The 26,453-nt window shown below is 40.9% G+C and overlaps 2 protein-coding genes across 3 annotated transcripts in view; one reads left to right on the top strand and one right to left on the bottom strand.

The window, feature by feature from the left end:
* prr15lb (proline rich 15 like b) overlaps positions 1-2,148 on the bottom strand; it is a 14,777-nt gene extending 12,629 nt beyond the window's left edge. Inside the window, exon 1 of one of the 2 annotated variants that reach the window (XM_062056893.1) lies at positions 1,902-2,148. The gene's annotated coding sequence lies outside the window, so the exon portion shown is untranslated. The remainder of the gene's footprint in view (positions 1-1,901) is intronic. The other variant, XM_062056892.1, reaches the window with a different exon arrangement.
* cdk5rap3 (CDK5 regulatory subunit associated protein 3) lies at positions 1,730-26,453 on the top strand. The gene is made up of 14 exons (XM_062056886.1): positions 1,730-1,859; positions 2,051-2,096; positions 6,308-6,439; positions 6,546-6,646; positions 6,722-6,770; positions 9,834-10,012; positions 10,093-10,229; positions 10,299-10,443; positions 12,811-12,906; positions 12,984-13,065; positions 13,133-13,221; positions 17,234-17,439; positions 26,116-26,287; positions 26,350-26,453. Exons 1-14 carry the CDS (start codon positions 1,854-1,856, stop codon positions 26,413-26,415), a joined length of 1,506 nt encoding a protein of 501 aa, XP_061912870.1. The 5' UTR covers positions 1,730-1,853; the 3' UTR covers positions 26,416-26,453.

Below are 26,453 nucleotides of genomic sequence, written 5' to 3'. Positions count from 1 at the left end.
TGTGGTCGGTAGTAGTGGGTTTCAGTAGGCCTTTAATGCCTTTTTTACATCATGGCCAGGGGACTACAGATGAAAACTAGCCTTTTGGCTGATTCTGGCTTTTTTAACCATGTGTAGTCATGTGTTTTATGAAATTGCATTGTCCATCCATCCATCCATCCATCCATCTTCTTCTGCTTAGCCGTGGTCGGGTCGTGGGGGCAGCAGCCTAAGCAGGGAAGCCCAGACTTTCCTCTCCCCAGCCACTTCGTCCAGCTCGTCCCGGGGGGCCCCGAGGCGTTCCTAGGCCAGCTGGGAGACATAGTCTACCCAACGTGTCCTGGGTCTTCCCCATGGCCTCCTACCGGTCGGACGTACCCTAAACACCTCCCTAGGGAGGCGTTCGGGTGGCATCCTGAGCAGATGCCCGAACAATCTCTTCTGGCTCCTCTCGATGTGGAGGAGCAGCGGCTTTACTTTGAGCTCCCCCCGGATGGCAGAGCTTCTCACCCTATCTCTAAGGGAGGGCCCCGCCACCCGGCGGAGGAAACTAATTTCAGCCGCTTGTACCCGTGATCTTGTCCTTTCGGTCATAACCCAAAGCTCATGACCATAGGTGAGGATGGGAACGTAGATCGACCGGTAAATCGAGAGCTTTGCTTTCCAGCTCAGCTCCTTCTTCACCACAACGGATCAATACAGCGTCTGCATGACTGAAGACGCCGCACCGATCCGCATGCCGATCTCACGATCCACTCTTCCCTCACTCGTGAACAAGACTCCAAGGTACTTGAACTCCTCCACTTGGGGAAGGGTCTCCTCCCCAACCCTTTAGATGGCACTCCACCCTTTTCCGGGCGAGAACCATGGACTCGGATTTGGAGGTGCTGATTCTCATCCCAGTCGCTTCACACTCGGCTGCGAACCGATCCAGTGAGAGCTGAAGATCCTGGCCAGATGAAGCCATCAGGACCACATCATCTGCACAAAGCAGAGACCTAATCCTGCAGCCACCAAACCAGATCCCCTCAACGCCTTGACTGCGCCTAGAAATTCTGTCCATAAAAGTTATGAACAGAATCGGTGACAAAGGGCAGCCTTGGCGGAGTCCAACCTTTACTGGAAACGTGTCCGACTTACTGCCGGCAATGCGGACCAAGCTCTGACACTGATCGTACAGGGAGCGGACCGCCACAATCAGACAGTCCAATACCCCATACTCTCTGAGCACTCCCCACAGGACTTCCCGAGGGACACGGTCGAATGCCTTCTCCAAGTCCACAGAGCACATGTAGACTGGTTGGGCAAACTCCCATGCACCCTCCAGGACCCTGCCGAGAGTATAGAGCTGGTCCACAGTTCCACGACCAGGACGAAAACCACACTGCCCCTCCTGAATCCGAGGTTCGACTATCCAGCGTTGCAATTGCATTGTCCCCTTTGAAATAAACTAATCTTAATCTTATCTAATCTTAATTAGTCAGACGATAAAACATACCGTTCGAGAGTAGAAATCTGTGTTTAAAGCTGTAATATAGCGCTGATATGAATAAATAGCACATAAAAACGTCAATAGTTCACTAACTATTGTACTATATGACAAGTTCAATTGAACAATAATAACAATAATATGCCGTCCTCTATTGGCAGACTTTTGAACTGCATACAAAGGACATTTGGCCAATCAGAGGCCGTTTCCAGCAAAGTGTGTTCTGATTGGTCAGTCATTTTCATAATGCAACATAGCGTTGTCCTATTGGCCGTCTCTCTCGTAACGTGTCAACACCGGATATATGACGGTACTTGTCAGAAATTATTTCAAATAAACATGAAATGAAGCCGTCAAACAGGATTTAGAAGTGCAAGAAGTCACCATGGATGTAAGTATACATTGGCGTGCTGTTTTTTTTAAGTTTGCTTACCGTTTTTGAAGCGCTTGTACGCGAAACTGCACAGCTGCTGCCGTGTATCTATCATTTGTTTACATGTTTATCATATGTGTAAATCTATATCGTATGTATAACAGGTGTGTGTCCTATGTAAAAGTGATTATCGTCTCTCATATTTGCAGGATATACAGAAACTTCCAATCGACATACAGACCAGCAAACTGCTAGGTAAGCAGAAATGACGTCATGCTAGCAACCAAAATTGCACTTAAGTAAGATTATTGTTGCTTTAGTTCGGTGCTTCCCAATTATTTTCTGTTACGCCCCCCAGGAATAAGGAAAAATGTTACGCCCCGCCCACTATAAACTATAATTAGTATTGTTCGTCTGTAAAATTGTTCTATGTACACCTCTGCATAACATTGTGTCCTTATTAACATTAGAGAAAACAAAAAAGGCAAAATACATTAATTTATTACTAATTATTTTTGGTTTTTCATCACGTTTTACTTCTGTTACTGCAATATTAAAACCTGCACTGCAAAAACATAATGTCCTCATTGTGGGATAAACAAAAGTCTTATCTATCCAACAAATAATTACTGTATTAACATTGTCTTTTAGTCTGTAACAGGAAAAAAATAAAATGCATCCATTTTCCTGAAAAAATGTCATCCTTATTTAAACGATAAACATTTTTTATTGAATTGAGCCATTTGATACTGAAAAATAAAGTTAAGTAAACTCAATAAATAATGAATTCAAATTGATCAGCAACTTTAACTCAGGAGCACAATATATAAAACAAGCTTTTTGTAGCAGAGTTTGTAGATAGATAGATAGATACTACTTTATTGATTCCTTCAGGAGAGTTCCCTCAGGAAAATTTCAATTCCAGCAGCAGTGTACAGAATTGAGAACAAATTTAAAAAGTAAATAATGGGGGTGTAAATGGAAATAAAATAGAAAATATAACAATAACAATAAAAATATAACAGTAAAAATAAGAATACAACAAGAGAAACTAGGCAGTAGTGACCATGTTATGAAAATGTATTGCACTTTAAAAAAAAAAGTTTTTGTTTTGCATCCCCTGTCATCCTAGTACCCCCCTTCCCCCCAAAGAGGAGTTGTACAGTCTGATGGCGTGTGGGACAAATTAGTTTTTTAGTCTATTAGTCCTGCACTTGGGATGAAGCAGTCTAGCACAGAACAAGCTCCTCTGGCTACTGATAACAGTATGCGGAGGGTGACTGGCATCATCCATGATGCTCACTAGTTTTTCCACAGTCCTCTTGTAGTGCGATACTGCATGATACTGATAAAGCATGTTCCCCGGGGGTTACAGAGTCCCGGCCCACTAATTGAGAAGGACTGCTTTAGTTAGAGAAGAGATGTCCGAAGTGGGGGCCATTTGCTTTTTATAAATACTATTACAAAAGAAAAAATCCAAACAAGTGAAATTTTACGAGAAAAAGTTGCTATGTTCTATTAACATAGCTGCCATGCAGGCTTTTTTTTCTTTAAAAGTGTCATTGCTCAAAACATAATACTGAATCAAAACCAATGTTTTTGCCATTAAAAATGTTATCTTTGACAAAAAGGGCATAAAACAAACAAAAACATAACAAAATATTAATAACTTACAATGGACAGCTCTGAAGTAGATTTAGAGATTTAAGCTTTTTTTTTAAGACTTTATGAGTGGGGTCCCTTTGGATCCCTGAGACCTTTAGTGCAATTTGTTTTAAAAACTCTCATGGCTGAAAAAATCAATGTTGTTATGAAACATTGGCCTATTTAAGGCTTCAATTACTTCACATCAAATATTTGGGGTGAAAGTATTGCATATTTAGTTTTTTTGCCATGAAAAAGCAGGTTTGTTTGTTTTTTACAAAAAGAGCATAAAACATAAAATAAAAAAACGTTATATCGATAGATAGATCTGAAGAAACAAGCCATTTCTTTGTATGACTTTTTTTTCCCACTTTAAGGAGTGGGGTCCTTTTGTATCCCTGAGACATCTAGTCAGATTTGTTTTCAAACTGTCATTGTTAAAAAAATCAATCTTGTTATGAATCATTGACCTATTTAAATTCAATTACTTCACATAAAAATATTCAACTTTGAATTTTTTTATCGTGGAAAATATAGCATATTTTACCATTAAAAAATGTTCAGTTTTATTATTTTTTTACCAGAAGAGCAAAAAACATATTTATATACATATATAGAATTTTTTAAAAAGCCAACAACTTCTAATCGACGGATTGATCTGAAGTTAAGCTAAAAATTTAAGCGTGAAAAGTTTAAATAAATAAATAAAATTATATATATATATATATATATATATATATATATATATATATATATATATATATATATATATATATATATATATATATATATATATATATATATATATATATATATATATATATATTTAACACTTTTATCCCTTTTTGGATTCTGAGGAATTGTCATTGCTTAAAAAATAATAATGAATCAAAATAAATTATTGACCTATTGAAGGTTTCAATTACTTTGCACCAAATACAAACACTTGGAAATATTTTTTGTGGAAAAATATTGCATATTGTGTGTGTTTGCGATTTAAAAAACAGAAGTTTTCTTTGACAAAAAGGGCATAAAACAAACCAAAAAAAAACATTAAAAAATGTTAAGAACTTATAACGGACAGATAGATCTGAAGTTGATTTTGAGATTCAAGTGTTGAATGTAAAAAAAAAAAAAAATTCCTTATAAGACTTATTTTTCTTTTTCTTTTATAAGTAATTCCTTTTGGACCTGTACTGCAATTTTTTAAACTGCCATTGCTCAAAAATAATAATGAATCAAAATAAATGTTGTTATGAATTACTGACATATTTAAGGCTCCAGTTACTTTACATTAAATATTCCACTTTGAAATATTTTTGGGGGGGAAATATTGCATATTTTGTGTCTTTGCCATAAAAATCAGGGTTTGATTGTTTTGTACAAAAAGAGCATAAAACAAAAAAAACAAAAACGTATAATCGACCGATAGATCTGAAGTTGATCTAAAGATTTTAGTTTAGAAAATGAAAAAACAATAATATATGACTTATTTTTAAAACCCTTTTTAGTGGGGTCCCTTTGGATCCTGAGAATTTTAGTATGATTTATTTTTAAACCGTCATTGCTCAAAAAATTATAATAAATCAACATCAATGTTGTTATGAATTATTGACCTACTTAAAGCTCAAGTACAAAAAGAGCATAAAACATAATTTTTTTTTAACTTTATTTGGATAGATAGATCTGAAGTTAATTTTAAGATTTAAGTGTTGAATGTTAAAAAAAAAAAAGCCATTTACTTATTGGACTATTTTTTAACACTTTTATAAGTGGGTCCTATTGGACCTTAAGTGATTTTTTTTTTTAAAAACTGCAATTCCTTTAAAAAAAAAAAAAAAATTAATAAAAATAAATTATTGACCTATGACCTAGGCTCCCAACTACTTCACACCAAATATCCATCCATCCATTTCCTACCGCTTGTCCCTTTCGGGGTCGCGGGGGTTGCTGGAGACTATCTCAGCTGCATTCGGGCGGAAGGCGGGGTACACCCTGGACAAGTCGTTCAACTTTGAAATATTCTTTGGGGGAAAATATTGCATATTTTGTGTTTTTGCCATAAAAAAGGAGTATAAAACTTTTTTTTTTTTTTAAATAATAATAGTATGACTTTTTTTAATTGAGTGGGTCCCTTTTGGAGTCTGAAAATTTTAGTAGGATTTTTTTTTTAACTGTCATTGCTGAAAAAATAATAATGAATCAAAATAAATGTTGTTATGAATTATTGACCAATGTAAGAATCCATCTACTTCACTTCAAATATTCCACTTTGAAATGATTTTTTTGGGGGAAATATTGCATATTTTGTGTTTTTGCTATAAAAAAGTTTGTTTTGTACAAAAAGAGCATAAAACATTAACCAAAATAAAAACTTGTAATCGACGGATAGGTCTGAAGTTGATTTTTAGATTACATTTTTGAGAATAAAAAAATGATTATATATTACTTATTTATAACATTTGTTTGAGTGGGGCTCTCTTGGATCCTAAAAACTTTTAGTGGGATTTTTTATTTGTATAGTGTCTTTGCTCAATCAATGTTGTCATGACTTGTTGACTTATTCAAAGCTCAAATTACCTCAAATCAAATATTCCACTTTGAAATGTTTTTTTGGGGAAAATATTGCATTTTTTTGCCATAAAAACAGTTTTTTGACAAAAAGGGCATTAAAAAACTAAAAAGAAGAAAAACGTCATATTGATGGATAGATTTGAAGTTGATCTCGAGATTAATGGGTTGAAAGTTAAAAAAATATATATATGTATATACATATATAATAGTAATGTCGTGTGTGTGCGTGCGTGCGTGTGTGCGTACAGACTGGCTGGTAGATCGACGTCACTGTAACCTAAAGTGGCAGAATGATGTGAAAGTGATCCGGGAGAAGATCAACGTGGCCATGCAGGACATGCCGGAGAGCGAGGAGATCAAGCAGCTCCTCTCAGGATCTTGTAGGTGTTTCCTCCTTGTCTAATACGCCACGTTATTACTTTCACGCTTTGTGTTCTGCAGCTTTAATGACACTGCTGAGGAACACTTTGCCTTTGTGCGTTGCAGACATCCACTACTTCCACTGTTTGAGAATTGTGGAGATCCTGAAGGGCACGGAAGCTTCTTCCAAGAACATTTTTGGCAGATATTCCTCCCAGAGGATGAAGGTGGGACGAGGCCTCGTCATCATCCCCTGAGAAGCGTGTTGTAAAAGCTGAGTGATGATCTTCGTGTCGTTGTAGGACTGGCAGGAGATTGTGTCGCTGTATGAGGCAGAAAACATCTATTTAGGTAAATCCTTTTTTATGCTTAAGAAGGTTAGTTTCTGTTGGAGATCCGCCGATATGTTTTTTTCAGGGTCAATACAGAGTAAAAGTAGTCAAGGAGGCAGATAAGCGATATTTTAAGGCGATATAAATTTGCAGTAAAGGTGATTTATTTAAACATAAATATTATACGTCAACTGGACAGGGCTTTAAGTTGTTTTTTAACATTATTTTTTAGGAAACGTAATGTTTTATACTCCGCTAATGTGTTTAATTTAGCAGCGAAAAACATCAAACACCTTTATTACGTGTGTCTAAGAGGAGCATCAACATTTGTATTTCAAAATATTGGGAAAATTGGTCAGAATATGACATTTCTCTACATCACAATAACTCGTCTACTCCATTTTATAACAATTTATTTAATACATTGTAAGGTTTCTGAAATATTGTCAACAAATAAAAACAATTCTGGGTTCCATCATGTAGATTAGGGGTGTCAAACTCATTTCAGCTCAGGGGCCGCATGACGGAAAATCTATTCTCACGCGGGCCGGACTGATAAAATCATGGCATAGTAAATAAAAAAATAAAGACAACTCCAACATTTTTTTTGTTTGTTTTACTTTCGCCAAAAATTGAAGAATCACATTCTTAAAATGTACATATTGCAACTAATAGATTAAAATTCTAAGGAAAAATGTGATGCCGTTTTAAAAACACAATAAACTTAGACCTTGTCTGTGTTTTTACAAAGCCATTAAGCTTTAAGTTCGTCATTAAAGATGTGTTTGGAAAAGCAATCGAGTGTTTCCTCAAACCGCCACATTGGTGACATCCGCAACTAGAGATGTCTGATAATATCGGACTGCCGATATTATTGGCCGATAAATGCTTTAAAATGTAATATCGGAAATTATCGGTATCGTTTTTTTTTTTGTTCGTTTTTTTAATTTGTATTAATCAACATAAAAAACACAAGATACACTTACAATTAGTACACCAACCCAAAAAACCACCCTCCCACATTTACACTCATTCACACAAAAGGGTTGTTTCTTTCTGTTATTAATATTCTGGTTCCTACATTATATATCAATACAGTCTGCAAGGGATACAGTCCGTAAGCACACATGATTGTGCGTGCTGCTGGTCCACTAATAGTACTAACCTTTAACAGTTAATTTTACTCATTTTCATTAATTACTAGTTTCTATGTAGCTGTTTTTATATTGTTTTACTTTCTTTTTTATTCAAGAAAATGTTTTTAATTTATTAATCTTATTTTATTTTATTAATTTTTTTAAAAAAAGGACCTTATCTTCACCATACCTGGTTGTCCAAATTAGGCATAATAATGTGTTAATTCCATGACTGTATATATAGCGGTATCGGTTGATATCGGTATCAGTTGATATCGGTATCGGTAATTAAGAGTTGGACAATATCGGGATATCGGCAAAAAGCCATTATCGGACATTCCTATCCGCAACACATTAATTTATTGTCATTCAAATATTACAATTATAATATAAACAAAAAAAATAATCTAAAAATGACACCATAATAGTCTAATTAAAGGTAACATAACTACAAACTTAACCAATGTGAACATGTTATATTTAAGCATAGAATAAAATAGAGCAAACACAACAAATGTAGAAACACACATTTTTACAATTCATTTTCATTTCATTTATTTATTTATTTCAGGCAATGACATAAAGAAGTACAAGTTGACAAAACATAATAATATAAATTAATATAGTGCATGATTGTCCAGTTTTGCCTGAAAGGGAGTGGGATGTAGATAATTTATTTAATCCCACCCCCAGTTCTCCATTCAGTGATTATTCACATGAGTTTTACTCTTACTTTGTTCAAGGATTATAATACAGATGTTGTATCATAGTGGCATTACCACAGGTAACAATAATTATTACACTGTAACAATAATTTGTATCAACAATGTAGGAATAATGAATATACCAACAATGGTAATAGACAGCATACCAACAATGGTAATAGACAACATAGCAATAATGGTAAGGAAACATTGAGCACATGTTAACACTTTGAGACAGAGTATAGCAGCAGGTCAAATTAAAGACCCTCATCTCTATATTTGAACCAGACCCCATGTTTGTATAATAGTTTAAATCGATTAATAGTTTGGCATTGCTTCTGTTGCAAGTCCAGTTTGTTCCATAGTTTTACTCCGCATACAGACACACAAAAACGTTTACGAGTGGTTTGAGGTCTCTGCAATAAGAAATATCCAAAGCCTCTCAAGTTATGAGCCTGCACTCGTCTTATAAAAAAACGTTATAGATTAGGCGGCAATAATTTGTTAAATGCTTTATATAAGATTATTAATGTATTATAATTAACAAGGTCATCAAATTTGAGCAACTTTGATTGCATAAACAGATTATGAGTATGTTCTAAATAACCAACGTTGTGAATGATCCGCACTGCTCTTTTCTGTAATATGATCAGAGGATGAATTGTGTTGTGGTAAGTATTCCCCCATACTTTCAACACAGTATGTAAGGTATGGGAGTACCAAAGTGCAGTATAGAGTACGGAGTGCATTTTCATTGAGGTATAGTTTTGCTTTTTGAGTTCAAGGTGCGCGTTGTGCTGTCAACCAATTGCGAGCGCTGTACAGAACTCTAACTACAAAGATGATGGTCAAGTTGACTTAAATCTTTGCATCTTACCATTTCGTTATTTTATCCGTTGAGTGGATAATTTACAATAAAAGAAGGTTTTGTGTGTCGATACTGCATCAGTCTGCCGCCATCTGCTGCCAGCCACAACAGGAGCAGCCGATTGCTTGCACCTGCGCTGATTGGAGCAGGAGCCTGCTTCTGTCTACAGCTCAGTGTCAACACAAACGGCACTTCTTGTTTTGACTGATCTTTCAAGCAGCTTTAATAGAACAAATTACGAGAATACGTTTCCACTTGAAATAATTGGCCCCTATTGTTGAATTAAAAGAGTCGGATCATTTGCGAACAGCCCGTCAGCATGTCCTAATAATATCTGATATTATCAATAAATTATCTTTTCTCTGGTGTTGCAGCCGAGGTGGCCAGCTTGCTGAGTCGGAACGTGAACTACGAAGGTCCTGCTATGAGGAAGCAGCTGGCCAAAGCCAAGCTGCTCCAGCAGGAGATGAGCCGGCGGGAAGTGGAGTGTCAGAGATCTTCTGCCGACCTGCGGGAACGTTACTACGCCACATGCAAGCAGTACGGCATCAAGGTGAGCGCGGACCTGACACATGACCTGCAAGGATGACCCATGACCTGAAAGGATGTCGCTGACGTGTGCTCCCGCTCCAGGGGGACAATGTTCCTCGCGAGCTGCAGGGTCTGCTCAAAGATCTACCAGATGTTCTTGACAAGGTGGGACAGGACGCCGCCATGTTGGAGGATAAAATCCAACTTTACACCTCCTTCACCAACTTTGTGTGCGAGTGGTGAGTGCCCCACTCGTCTTCCTCACACAGCGGCAGGCTCCCTTTTTTACTCCCGGTCTTCGCCGGCAGGTCGGAACCGGTTCTGCCCATGTGCACCTTCATCCAAAGCAGAGGGAACGCCACCTTCTACGAGTGGAGGACTGGCACCGCCCCCACCGTGGTGGAGAGGCCGCATGTGGAGGACACGCCTCCTGAAGCACTCGCTGAAGACGCGGTCAGTGATGATGATGAGGATTATTATAATAACTGTTAGTGGTGATAATAATAAATATTGGTGATAATGATAAATAAGGAGGATGATAACAAATAGTAGTGATGATGATGATGATAAATAATAGTGAGGATGATGATAATAAATAGTAGTGATGATGATAATAAAGAGTGATGATTATTATAAATAGTAGTGATTAATGATGATGATAAATAGTAGTGATGGTGATAAAAATAAATAGTGATTATGATTATAATAATGATAAATAGTAGTGATGGTGATAATAATGAATAGTAGTGATGATAATAAATAGTAGTGACGGTGATAATAAATAGTAGTGATGATGATAATAAATAGTGCTGATGATGATGAATATTAGTGATGATGAGTATTAGTGATGATGATAAAACATAGTAGTCATGATGATGATAATGATAAATAATAGTGATCATATTAATAATAATAATAAATAGTAGTGATGGTGATAACAATAAATAGTAGTGATTATTATAATAATGATAAATAGTAGTGATGGTGATAATAATGAATAGTAGCGATGATAATAATAAATAGTGATGGTGATAATAAATAGGATGATAAATAGTAGTGCTGATGATGATGAATATTAGTGATGATGATAAAACATAGTAGTCATGATGATGATAAATAGCAGTGATGATGATAAATACTAGTGATGATTATTATAACTAGTAGTGATGATAATAACAAATTAATAATAATAAATAGTAGTAATGATGATCATAATAAATAGTAGTGATGGTGATAATAAATAATAGTGGTGATGATGATAAATATTAGTAATGATGATAACTAGTAGGGATGATGAGGATAAATAATGGTGATGATGATAATGATGAATAGTAGTAATAATCATGACAATAAAATAGTAGTGATGAAGGTAATAATAATTAATGATGATAAATAGTAGTGATGATGTTGCTACATATTAGTGATGATTATAATAAATAGTAGTGATGAATGATGATAATGATGATAAATAGTGTGTCGTGGTTAGGACCTTGCATGGCAGCTCCCGCCATAAGTGTGTGAATGTGTGTGTGAATGTGGAAATAGTGTTAAAGCTTTCCGAGTACCTTGAAGGTAGAAAAGTGCTATACAAGTATAATCCATTTACCATTTACCATGATAATGATACATATTTGTGATGATTATAATAAATGGTAATGATGATGATGATGACGACGACGACGACGACGACAAATAGTAGTGATAATGATGATATTAAATAGTGATAATGATGATGGTACATATTAGTGATGATTATAATAAATAGTAGTGATGGATGATGATGATCAATAGTAGTGATGAAGATGGTGTTAAATAGTAGTGATGGCGCTAATAATTAGTAGTGATGATAATAATAAACAGTAGTGATGGTGATGATTATGATAATAACTTGTGATGATGACAATATAAATAGTAAATAGTAGTGATGATGATAATAAATAGTAGTAATTATGAGAATAATAAATAATGATGATGATGATGATAATAAATAGTAATGATGATCATAATGTGATTATAAATAGTAGTGATGGTGATAATAAATAGTAGTGATGATGATAATAATAGTGCTGATGATGATAATGATTAGTGATGATGATAATAATATTTAAATAGAGATTATGATAATAATAAATAGTGATAATGATGATGATACATATTAGTGATGATTATAATAAATAGTAGTGATGGATGATGATGATCAATAGTAGTGATGAAGATGGTGTTAAATAGTAGTGATGGCGCTAATAATTAGTAGTGATGATAATAATAAACAGTAGTGATGGTGATGATTATGATAATAACTTGTGATGATGACAATATAAATAGTAAATAGTAGTGATGATGATAATAAATAGTAGTAATTATGAGAATAATAAATAATGATGATGATGATGATAATAAATAGTAATGATGATCACAATGTGATTATAAATAGTAGTGATGGTGATAATAAATAGTAGTGATGATGATAATAATAGTGCTGATGATGATAATGATTAGTGATAATGATAATAATATTTAAATAGAGATTATGATAATAATAAATAGTGATGATGATAATAAATAGTAGTGATGGCGTAATAATAAATAGTTATGATGACGAAAGTAATAGTGATGATAATAATAAATAATGATTATGATGATAATAAATAATGATGATAATAATAAATAGTGATGATAATAAATAGTAGTGATGGTGTAATAATAAATAGTAGTGATGATGATAATAAATAGTAATGATGATAATAAATAGTGATGTTGATGATAATAAATAGTGTAAATATCAAAAGATTGTGTTTGAGTGTTGTTGTCGTCGTGTAGATCGATTGGGGAGACTTTGGCACGGAGGAGGCCAAGTGTGGAGTGACGATGGAGGACGAGATCGATTGGGGGATCAGTCTGCAACCCAACTCTGAGGTCTGAGCCTCTCATGACGCTAACAATTCATCATGACGTTCTTTATCATCTTTATGTTTCTTCCTGTCGGCCATCAGCAAGATGGCGGCGGCGACAATGACTGGGGCGACGCCGACGTCGGCCCCGTTGGGATCGAAGTCGTCCAAGCGGGCACAGACTGTAAGTCAGTACTGCAAATATGGGAATGAATATTTTGTTGGCTAAAGAAGCAAGTACTCCATGGCAGGTCCTGAAGGTGTGGCCAGAGGCCAGGATGCTTTGAGTATCCTGGAGAACGCTCAGTCCCGGGGACAGTTCATTGATGAGCTCATGGAGGTAAATCTTTATTTCACGTAAACATGTGCCCATTTCAGTCCCCCGGCTGACAAGCAGCTAACTGTGTGTCTCCATACACAGTGTGGAGCCGCTCCACAAGCTAAAGTTAAAGTTTCCTGTCACGTCATTAGATTTAGGAGCAGCATGAAAATGAAAGCAGAAACAAAGTTCAATGTTGGAAACGTAAAAAGTCTAAATTACCAAGATCCAAGCCATTAATAGTGGACGTGTTGCGTGTGATTTACTAAGACTGCGTGTGTATTTGTAAAGTGGTACAGACCGCCTAATTTAAATGAGGGATTTTGCATGTACAATACGGGGCATCACCATGGAGACACTCATTTACTGCACATTCACGTTATCATGCTCCTACCTGTGGGATTTTGTTACGTTTTCAACAAGCTGGAGACATCCACAACTTTTTATTGGTTAGAGGATGCTCTTACTCCACTCAAGACGCAAAAACTAAAACATTTTTTTCATATAAGAAATGTTTTAATAATATATAATCAATGTGAAATAAACAAACGTCAATAAAAACATATTAAATGATTGAAAAAGTGATTGTACTGCAAAAAAAAGGGATTACTCCCTATATGATTATATGTATGTAAGTATATGTATATATATATTTATATGTATGTATGTATATATATATATATATATATATATATATATATATATATATATATATATATATATATATATATATATATATATATATATGTATATGTATGTATCTGTTTATATTTTATTTTATTTCTGATGATTATTATTATTATTAGTGTATTATTATTCATTTTATTTTTTTTCTTTGTTTATTTAATCGATGTATTTCTAGATGTTACTTAGTTTTTTTTGTTGTTTCTTTTTTTTTTGGGGGGGGGTGGGGGTGGGTCGCAGGGGTGGGATATAAACAAAAATATGTTGACATTTAGGGCAGACAATAGATATATGATGTATGTGAATATGATGTAATGGATAGGAATGTCTTTATGCTGGCTGTCAATAAAAATAAAATGAAAAAAAATGAAAACATATTAAATGACACTAAAACACATCAATTGATTTTGTTTTAGTAAGTCCTTAAATCGTCGAGCAGCTATAAAATTATAAAATGATGTTGCTGAATAGATTATATGTCTAATATATTTTATTTCTAGCGTCCAAAATGTTGACACACACATGTAGGACGGAGGATTGTCGTGTGCCTGTGCAGCGCCAGCACTAATCCCGCAGCCGTGTGTAAAAACTGTCAGTTTGCACGTGCGCAATAAAACGCTAAATTGTGCTCGCAAAACGCTGATTAGTGTTGATAATCATACTTGCATTTTCTCCTCCCAGTATTGTGGGCGTTTTGAGGAGCGGCATATATTTAGCGTATTCATAGAGACGCTAAATGGATTACACGCCATATTCTGCTCACTTAACAGACACAATACTATGCTCACATGTTTAGTAGGTCAGTTTTGAGTGTGCTATCAAGTTTGCAAGTGTTTTAGTACACGCAAACCTGTAGTAGATCAGGAACTCTGTGCATTTTTGCAGTTTGTTCATCCATCCATCCATTTCCTACCACGTGTTTAAAGTATAGAAAATATAACAAGAAAGGTTGACAGTATGTCACTGTTATTGGTTCAACACATGTATTCATGTTTGTCTATAGTTTTCACAATTACTAATTACCGTATTTTTCTGACTATGAGTCGCTCCGGAGTATAAGTCGTACCGGCCGAAAATGCACAATAAAGAAGAAAAAAAACATATATACGTCGCACTGGAGTATAAGTCGCATTTTTGGGGGAAATTTATTTGATAAAATCCAACACCAAGAATAGACATTTGAAAGGCAATTTAAAATGACTCGTCCATGCCTTCATCTCCTCCAGGCTTGATTACTGCAACGCACTCCTCGTCATGGTCCCCAAAAAGAGCATCAAAAAGCTCCAGTACATTCAAAACAGTGCAGCGAGGATCCTGACGAGAGTGCGCAAGCGTGATCATATCACACCTATCCTCAAATCACTCCACTGGCTCCCTATTGCATCCCGGACCCAATTTAAGATCAACCTGCTCACTCACCAATGCATCTACGGCAACGCCCCCTCCTACCTCAAGGACCTAGTTTCCCCTCAACCCCCTACCCGCAGCCTCCGCTCCTCAAACCCTAACCTCCTCAAACCCATCAGGACAAAGTTACAATCTATGGGCCGCCGGGCTTTCTGCTCGACCGCTCCCGAACTTTGGAACGCTCTCCCCGACCATCTTAGAGCACCACAGTCGGTCGACCATTTTAAGAAGGGACTAAAAACCCACCTTTTTAGCACAGCTTTTATCTAATTTCTCTGCCTTCTTGTTTTTAAATGCACTGCTTGCTTATCTGTTTTTTTATCCAGTGCTTTCAGGCTCTTATTTCTACTTTATCTATGTTTCTGTTTTATCTAGTGTGTCATGATTCATTTCTATTTTAATTTTTTATTATATATTCTTACTTTCTATTTTTATTTTTAATACTTTGTAGCACTTTGAGATTTTAACAAATGTAAAGTGCGTAACAAATGCAATTCATTATTATTATTAAAATAAATAAAGAATAGTGAACAACAGGCTGAATAAGTGTACGTTATATGAGGCATAAATAACCAACTGAGAACGTGCCTGGTATGTTAACGTAACATATTATGGTAAGAGTCATTCAAATAACTATAACATATAATAAATGTTTTATATATATATATATATATATATATATATATATATATATATATATATATATATATATATATATATATATATATATATATATATATATATATATATATATATATATATATATATATATTTATAACATATAGAACATGCTATACGTTTACCAAACAATCTGTCACTCCCGATCGCTAAATAACATGAAATCTTCCTCCTCGGTGTCGCTCCTGGTATGCGGCGCTAGCGTCCATTCTTTCTGCTGCTCGATCGCCGCTTTCTGCTGCATATTTCACTACGTCCAGCTTGTGATCTGCAGTATATGATTTCCTTTTCGGTGCCATTTTAGTTCAGTCCTTCTCAGTTTTTATAATTTACCGCCAACGTTGATGTGATTCATTTTAATAGCTCCGGCAGTAGCGTATAGCATATAGCAGTTAGCATTCCAAAACCCACAATGCACTTCTGCCATGACCCGCCACCCCCCCGAATTCTTATTGGTTGGCGTGTGAGTGACGATTGTTGACGTGTGTGTGATGATGGCTGCCATTTGCTTCGTCGCTCACGCGAATGAGATAAATAATATTATTTGACATTTTACGGTAATATGTTCATAATTTCACACATAAGTCGCTCTGGAGTATACGTCGCACCCACGGCCAAACTATGAAAAAAACTGCGACTTATAGTCCGAAAAATACGGTATATTGAATAAAAATTGCTCGCCAGCCCCAAAAAATGAGCGTTCATGCTCGTCACTCACCGTTGTCTCATACACACGCATACACCTACATGGATACACACGTATACACACGTATACTCCTACACATTTACACATACATACACACGTGTAAACCATTACACATGTATACACAGTTATACACACACACACCTAGACATGTATACTCCTACACACGTATACACACATTCACACGTAAAGATTTGTACACATGTATACACCTACACATTTACACACGTATACACCAACACAAACTCCCACACACTTGTACACTCCTCACACGTAAGCATGTACAGTTGTACACACGTACACTTGTACGCATGTATACTCCGACATACGTATACACTTGTAAACACATACACTCGTACAAACACGCCCTTGTGCACATGTACGCTCGTACACTTTTACACATGAACACTTTTGCACACGTACACTTGTACACAGTTACATGTGTACAAGTACACATCAAATGCAAAGTTTGCGCTCTGTAAGCGTCCGCGTGAAAACGTTGACCTGAACTCTTTGCAGATGTCTTCAACTGCTCGGCTGATCCAAAAATGTCTTTTGCAGCTGGAGGCCTTCCTGAGTCAGCGTGTGGCTGAGATGGGACAGGAGAGTGACGTGGTGGCCATGAGTCAGTTCCAGTCTGCGCCCGCCATCATCCAAGGTCAGAGCAGCGAGCACCTGCACAGGATGCTGACACAGGTGTGCCACCTGTTGGAACCACTCACCACGCTGAGGATGCAGCACCTCTTCATGATCCTTGCCTCGCCACGGTACCACGCCCACCATCGCCTTTGCACGACCTTTGTTTATGTCCGCCGACTCTTGTTTGTGTCCACTGACTCTTGTTTGTGTCCGCTGACTCTTGTTTGTGTCCGCTCTGACTCTTGTTTGTGTCCGCCGACTCTTGTTTGTGTCCGCTCTGACTCTTGTTTGTGTCCGCCGACTCTTGTTTGTGTCCGCCGACTCTTGTTTGTGTCCGCCGACTCTTGTTTATGTCCGCCGACTCTTGTTTATGTCCGCCGACTCTTGTTTGTGCCCGCTGACTCTTGTTTGTGTCCGCTGACTCTTGTTTGTGTCCGCTGACTCTTGTTTGTACCCGCTGACTCTTGTTTGTACCCACTGACTCTTGTTTGTACCCACTGACTCTTGTTTGTGCCCACTGACTCTTGTTTGTGCCCACTGACTCTTGTTTGTGCCCACTGACTCTTGTTTGTGCCCACTGACTTTTGTTCGTGCCCACTTACTCTTGTTTGTGTCCACTGTCTCGTTTGTACTCACTGACTCTTGTTCGTGCCCACTGACTCTTGTTCGTGCCCACTGACTCTTGTTTGTGCCCACTGACTCTTGTTTGTGCCCACTGTCTCGTTTGTGCCCACTGTCTCGTTTGTGCCCACTGTCTCGTTTGTGCCCACTGTCTCGTTTGTGCCCACTGACTCTTGTTTGTGCCCACTGACTCTTGTTCGTGCCCACTGACTCTTGTTCGTGCCCACTGACTCTTGTTCGTGCCCACTGACTCTTGTTTGTACCCACTGACTCTTGTTTGTACCCACTGACTCTTGTTTGTACCCACTGACTCTTGTTTGTACCCACTGACTCTTGGTCGTACCCACTGACTCTTGTTCGTGCCCACTGACTCTTGTTCGTGCCCACTGACTCTTGTTCGTGCCCACTGACTCTTGTTCGTGCCCACTGACTCTTGTTCGTGCCCACTGACTCTTGTTCGTGCCCACTGACTCTTGTTTGTACCCACTGACTCTTGTTTGTACCCACTGACTCTTGTTTGTACCCACTGACTCTTGTTCGTACCCACTGACTCTTGTTCGTGCCCACTGTCTCGTTTGTACCCACTGTTTCGTTTGTGCCCACTGACTCTTGTGTGTGCGCACTGACTCTTGTGTGTGCACACTGACTCTTGTTTGTACCCACTGACTCTTGTTTGTGCCCACTGACTCTTGTTTGTACCCACTGACTCTTGTTTGTGCCCACTGACTCTTGTTTGTGCCCACTGACTCTTGTTTGTGCCCACTGACTCTTGTTTGTGCCCACTGACCCTTGTTTGTGTCCACTGACTCTTGTCTGTGCCCACTGACTTTTGTCCGTGCCCACTGACTCTTGTTTGTGTCCACTGTCTCGTTTGTACTCACTGACTCTTGTTCGTGCCCACTGACTCTTGTTTGTGCCCACTGTCTCGTTTGTGCCCACTGTCTCGTTTGTGTCCACTGACTCTTGTTTGTGCCCACTGAGTCTTGTTTGTACCCACTGACTCTTGTTTGTGCCCACTGACTCTTGTTTGTGCCCACTGACTCTTGTTTGTGCCCACTGACTCTTGTTTGTGCCCACTGACCCTTGTTTGTGTCCACTGACTCTTGTCTGTGCCCACTGACTTTTGTTCGTGCCCACTGACTCTTGTTTGTGTCCACTGTCTCGTTTGTACTCACTGACTCTTGTTCGTGCCCACTGACTCTTGTTTGTGCCCACTGTCTCGTTTGTGCCCACTGTCTCGTTTGTGCCCACTGACTCTTGTTTGTGCCCACTGAGTCTTGTTTGTACCCACTGACTCTTGTTCGTGCCCACTGACTCTTGTTCGTGCCCACTGACTCTTGTTTGTACCCACTGACTCTTGTTTGTACCCACTCACTCTTGTTTGTACCCGCCCACTCACTCTTGTTCCTGCCCACTCACTCTTGTTCCTGCCTACTGACTCTTGGTCGTACCCACTGACTCTTGGTCGTACCCACTGACTCTTGTTCGTGCCCACTGACTCTTGTTCGTGCCCACTGACTCTTGTTTGTGCCCACTGACTCTTGTTTGTGCCCACTGACTCTTGTTTGTACCCACTGACTCTTGTGTGTGCGCACTGACTCTTGTTTGTACCCACTGACTCTTGTTTGTACTTACTGACTCTTGTTCGTGCCCACTGACTCTTGTTTGTGCCCACTGACTCTTGTTTGTGCCCACTGACTCTTGTTTGTGCCCACTGACTCTTGTTCGTACCCACTGACACTTGAATGTGCGCACTGACTCGTTTGTGCGCACTGACACTTGTGTGTGCGCACTGACACTTGTGTGTGCGCACTGACACTTGTGTGTGCGCACTGACACTTGTGTGTGCGCACTGACTCTTGTTTGTACCCACTGACTCTTGTGTGTGCGCACTGACTCTTGTTCGTACCCACTGCCTCTTGTTTGTACCCACTGCCTCTTGTTTGTACCCACTGACTCGTTTGTGCGCACTGACACTTGTGTGTGCGCACTGACTCTTGTGTGTGCGCACTGACTCTTGTTTGTGCCCACTGACTCTTGTTTGTGCCCACTGACTCTTGTTTGTGCCCACTGACTCTTGTTTCTGCCCACTGACTCTTGTTTGTGCCCACTGACTCTTGTTCGTACCCACTGACTCGTTTGTGCGCACTGACACTTGTATGTGCGGACTGACTCGTTTGTGCGCACTGACACTTGTGTGTGCGCACTGACTCTTGTTTGTACCCACTGACTCTTGTTTGTACCCACTGACTCTTGTTTGTGCCCACTGACTCTTGTTTGTACCTACTGACTCTTGTTTGTACCTACTGACTCTTGTTTGTACCCACTGACTCTTGTTTGTACCCACTGACTCTTGTTTGTGCCCACTGACTCTTGTTTGTGCCCACTGACTCTTGTTCGTACCCACTGACACTTGAATGTGCGCACTGACTCGTTTGTGCGCACTGACACTTGTGTGTGCGCACTGACACTTGTGTGTGCGCACTGACACTTGTGTGTGCGCACTGACACTTGTGTGTGCGCACTGACTCTTGTTTGTACCCACTGACTCTTGTGTGTGCGCACTGACTCTTGTTCGTACCCACTGCCTCTTGTTTGTACCCACTGCCTCTTGTTTGTACCCACTGACTCGTTTGTGCGCACTGACACTTGTGTGTGCGCACTGACTCTTGTGTGTGCGCACTGACTCTTGTTTGTGCCCACTGACTCTTGTTTGTGCCCACTGACTCTTGTTTCTGCCCACTGACTCTTGTTTGTGCCCACTGACTCTTGTCCGTACCCACTGACTCGTTTGTGCGCACTGACACTTGTATGTGCGCACTGACTCGTTTGTGCGCACTGACACTTGTGTGTGCGCACTGACTCTTGTTTGTACCCACTGACTCTTGTTTGTACCCACTGACTCTTGTTTGTGCCCACTGACTCTTGTTTGTACCTACTGACTCTTGTTTGTGCCCACTGACTCTTGTTCGTGCCCACTGACTCTTGTTTGTGTCCACTGTCTCGTTTGTACTCACTGACTCTTGTTCGTGCCCACTGACTCTTGTTTGTGCCCACTGTCTCGTTTGTGCCCACTGTCTCGTTTGTGCCCACTGACTCTTGTTTGTGCCCACTGACTCTTGTTAGTACCCACTGACTCTTGTTTGTGCCCACTGACTCTTGTTTGTACCTACTGACTCTTGTTTGTACCTACTGACTCTTGTTTGTACCCACTGACTCTTGTTTGTACCCACTGACTCTTGTTTGTGCCCACTGACTCTTGTTTGTGCCCACTGACTCTTGTTTGTGCCCACTGACTCTTGTTCGTGCCCACTGACTCTTGTTTGTGTCCACTGTCTCGTTTGTACTCACTGACTCTTGTTCGTGCCCACTGACTCTTGTTTGTGCCCACTGTCTCGTTTGTGCCCACTGTCTCGTTTGTGCCCACTGACTCTTGTTTGTGCCCACTGAGTCTTGTTTGTACCCACTGACTCTTGTTCGTGCCCACTGACTCTTGTTCGTGCCCACTGACTCTTGTTCGTGCCCACTGACTCTTGTTCGTGCCCACTGACTCTTGTTCGTGCCCACTGACTCTTGTTCATGCCCACTGACTCTAGTTTGTACCCACTGACTCTTGTTTGTGCCCACTGACTATTGTTTGTACCCACTGACTCGTTTGTACCCACTGACTCGTTTGTACCCACTGACTCTTGTTTGTACCCACTGACTTGTTTGTGCGCACTGACACTTGTGTGTGCGCCCTGACTCGTTTGTGCGCACTGACACTTGTGTGTGCGCACTGCCTCTTGTGTGTGCGCACTGACTCTTGTTTGTACCCACTGACTATTGTGTGTGCGCACTGACTCTTGCGTGTGCGCACTGACTCTTGTGTGTGCGCACTGACTCTTGTTTGTACCCACTAACTCTTGTGTGTGCGCACTGACTCTTGTTTGTACCCACTGACTCTTGTGTGTGCGCACTGACTCTTGTTTGTACCCACTGACTCGTTTGTGCGCACTGACACTTGTGTGTGCGCACTGACTCTTGTGTGTGCGCACTGACTCTTGTGTGTGTGTGCGCACTGACTCTTGTTTTTGGCCACTGACTCTTGTTTGTGCCCACTGACTCTTGTTTGTGCCCACTGACTCGTTTGTGCGCACTGACACTTGTGTGTGCGCACTGACTCTTGTGTGTGCCCACTGACTCTTGTGTGTGCCCACTGACTCTTGTTTGTGCCCACTGACTCTTGTTTGTGCCCACTGACTCTTGTTTGTGCCCACTGACTCTTGTTCGTGCGCACTGACACTTGTATGTGCGCACTGACACTTGTGTGTGCGCACTGACTCTTGTTTGTACCCACTGACTCTTGTTTGTACCTACTGACTCTTGTTTGTACCCACTGACTCTTGTTTGTGCCCACTGACTCTTGTTTGTACCTACTGACTCTTGTTTGTACCCACTGACTCTTGTTTGTGCCCACTGACTCTTGTTTGTGCCCACTGACTCTTGTTTGTACCCACTGACTCTTGTTTGTGCCCACTGACTCTTGTTTGTACCTACTGACTCTTGTTTGTACCCACTGACTCTTGTTTGTGCCCACTGACTCTTGTTTGTGCCCACTGACTCTTGTTTGTACCCACTGACTCGTTTGTGCGCACTGACACTTGTGTGTGCGCACTGACACTTGTGTGTGCGCACTGACACTTGTGTGTGCGCACTGACACTTGTGTGTGCGCACTGACTCTTGTTTGTACCCACTGACTCTTGTGTGTGCGCACTGACTCTTGTTCGTACCCACTGCCTCTTGTTTGTACCCACTGCCTCTTGTTTGTACCCACTGACTCGTTTGTGCGCACTGACACTTGTGTGTGCGCACTGACTCTTGTGTGTGCGCACTGACTCTTGTTTGTGCCCACTGACTCTTGTTTGTGCCCACTGACTCTTGTTTCTGCCCACTGACTCTTGTTTGTGCCCACTGACTCTTGTCCGTACCCACTGACTCGTTTGTGCGCACTGACACTTGTATGTGCGCACTGACTCGTTTGTGCGCACTGACACTTGTGTGTGCGCACTGACTCTTGTTTGTACCCACTGACTCTTGTTTGTACCCACTGACTCTTGTTTGTGCCCACTGACTCTTGTTTGTACCTACTGACTCTTGTTTGTGCCCACTGACTCTTGTTCGTGCCCACTGACTCTTGTTTGTGTCCACTGTCTCGTTTGTACTCACTGACTCTTGTTCGTGCCCACTGACTCTTGTTTGTGCCCACTGTCTCGTTTGTGCCCACTGTCTCGTTTGTGCCCACTGACTCTTGTTTGTGCCCACTGACTCTTGTTAGTACCCACTGACTCTTGTTTGTGCCCACTGACTCTTGTTTGTACCTACTGACTCTTGTTTGTACCTACTGACTCTTGTTTGTACCCACTGACTCTTGTTTGTACCCACTGACTCTTGTTTGTGCCCACTGACTCTTGTTTGTGCCCACTGACTCTTGTTTGTGCCCACTGACTCTTGTTCGTGCCCACTGACTCTTGTTTGTGTCCACTGTCTCGTTTGTACTCACTGACTCTTGTTCGTGCCCACTGACTCTTGTTTGTGCCCACTGTCTCGTTTGTGCCCACTGTCTCGTTTGTGCCCACTGACTCTTGTTTGTGCCCACTGAGTCTTGTTTGTACCCACTGACTCTTGTTCGTGCCCACTGACTCTTGTTCGTGCCCACTGACTCTTGTTCGTGCCCACTGACTCTTGTTCGTGCCCACTGACTCTTGTTCGTGCCCACTGACTCTTGTTCATGCCCACTGACTCTAGTTTGTACCCACTGACTCTTGTTTGTGCCCACTGACTATTGTTTGTACCCACTGACTCGTTTGTACCCACTGACTCGTTTGTACCCACTGACTCTTGTTTGTACCCACTGACTTGTTTGTGCGCACTGACACTTGTGTGTGCGCCCTGACTCGTTTGTGCGCACTGACACTTGTGTGTGCGCACTGCCTCTTGTGTGTGCGCACTGACTCTTGTTTGTACCCACTGACTATTGTGTGTGCGCACTGACTCTTGCGTGTGCGCACTGACTCTTGTGTGTGCGCACTGACTCTTGTTTGTACCCACTAACTCTTGTGTGTGCGCACTGACTCTTGTTTGTACCCACTGACTCTTGTGTGTGCGCACTGACTCTTGTTTGTACCCACTGACTCGTTTGTGCGCACTGACACTTGTGTGTGCGCACTGACTCTTGTGTGTGCGCACTGACTCTTGTGTGTGTGTGCGCACTGACTCTTGTTTTTGGCCACTGACTCTTGTTTGTGCCCACTGACTCTTGTTTGTGCCCACTGACTCGTTTGTGCGCACTGACACTTGTGTGTGCGCACTGACTCTTGTGTGTGCCCACTGACTCTTGTGTGTGCCCACTGACTCTTGTTTGTGCCCACTGACTCTTGTTTGTGCCCACTGACTCTTGTTTGTGCCCACTGACTCTTGTTCGTGCGCACTGACACTTGTATGTGCGCACTGACACTTGTGTGTGCGCACTGACTCTTGTTTGTACCCACTGACTCTTGTTTGTACCTACTGACTCTTGTTTGTACCCACTGACTCTTGTTTGTGCCCACTGACTCTTGTTTGTACCTACTGACTCTTGTTTGTACCCACTGACTCTTGTTTGTGCCCACTGACTCTTGTTTGTGCCCACTGACTCTTGTTTGTACCCACTGACTCTTGTTTGTGCCCACTGACTCTTGTTTGTACCTACTGACTCTTGTTTGTACCCACTGACTCTTGTTTGTGCCCACTGACTCTTGTTTGTGCCCACTGACTCTTGTTTGTACCCACTGACTCGTTTGTGCGCACTGACACTTGTGTGTGCGCACTGACACTTGTGTGTGCGCACTGACACTTGTGTGTGCGCACTGACACTTGTGTGTGCGCACTGACACTTGTGTGTGCGCACTGACACTTGTGTGTGCGCACTGACACTTGTGTGTGCGCACTGCCTCTTGTGTGTGCGCACTGACTCTTGTGTGTGCGCACTGACTCTTGTTTGTACCCACTGACTCTTGTGTGTGCGCACTGACTCTTGTGTGTGCGCACTGACTCTTGTGTGTGCGCACTGACTCTTGTGTGTACCCACCGACTCTTGTGTGTGCGCACTGACTCTTGTGTGTGCGCACTGACTCTTGTGTGTGCGCACTGACTCTTGTTTGTACCCACTGACTCTTGTGTGTGCACACTGACTCTTGTTTGTACCCACTGACTCTTGTTTGTACCCACTGACTCTTGTTTGTACCCACTGACTCTTGTTTGTACCCACTGACTCTTGTTCGTGCCCACTGACTCTTGTTCGTGCCCACTGACTCTTGTTCGTGCCCACTGACTCTTGTTCGTACCCACTGACTCTTGTTCGTGCCCACTGACTCTTGTTCGTGCCCACTGACTCTTGTTCGTGCCCACTGACTCTTGTTCGTGCCCACTGACTCTTGTTCGTGCCCACTGACTCTTGTTCGTGCCCACTGACTCTTGTTCGTGCCCACTGACTCTTGTTCGTGCCCACTGACTCTTGTTCGTGCCCACTGACTCTTGTTCGTGCCCACTGACTCTTGTTTGTGCCCACTGACTCTTGAATGTGCGCACTGACTCGTTTGTGCGCACTGACACTTGTGTGTGCGCGCACTGACACTTGTGTGTGCGCACTGACTCTTGTTTGTACCCACTGACTCTTGTTCGTACCCACTGCCTCTTGTTCGTGCCCACTGACTCTTGTTCGTGCCCACTGACTCTTGTTCGTGCCCACTGACTCTTGTTCGTGCCCACTGACTCTTGTTCGTGCCCACTGACTCTTGTTCGTGCCCACTGACTCTTGTTCGTGCCCACTGACTCTTGTTCGTGCCCACTGACTCTTGTTCGTGCCCACTGACTCTTGTTCGTGCCCACTGACTCTTGTTTGTGCGCACTGACTCTTGTTTGTGCCCACTGACTTATGTGTGTGTCCACTGACTCTTTTGTGTACCCACTGACTCTTGTTTGAACTCACTGACTCTTGTTTGTGCCCACTCTGTGTTTCTCTGTTTATTTTTAGGGAACTGTTAGCGTTGAATTGTTAACAAACTTGAGTCCGCGCGCGCAAACAGAGTGTTGTTATTTTTTTTAATGCGTACGGATTTTGTCAGTGTTTTGAGGCCCTATTTGGCGGCTTGTGACGTTGCAGCTACGTGGAGCGTGTGGCTGAGATGCTGCGGCAGAAGATGAAGCAGGCCGACGTTCTGGAGCTGAAGGCTGCCAGCATGGTGGAGAGGAGGCAGGAGGCGCTAGAGGAACAGTCCAGACTGGAGCCTCGAGTGGACCTGCTGGCGGCTCGCACACTGGAGCTGAAGAAACTGGTAATGAAACGACATCATCTTCCTTTTAGCACTTCAATCATTCTCGTGTGTTCCGCTCGCAGATTGAAGGTGACATTTCCAAACGCTACAACAACCGACCTGTCAACCTGATGGGCGTCAACATTTAAACACATCAACAAATATTAGTAATAAAGATTTTATTTCA

This window comes from Entelurus aequoreus, linkage group LG08 (genome assembly GCF_033978785.1).
Source record: "Entelurus aequoreus isolate RoL-2023_Sb linkage group LG08, RoL_Eaeq_v1.1, whole genome shotgun sequence".
Lineage (NCBI taxonomy): Eukaryota > Metazoa > Chordata > Actinopteri > Syngnathiformes > Syngnathidae > Entelurus > Entelurus aequoreus.
This window is presented reverse-complemented; position numbering and strand designations above follow the sequence as displayed.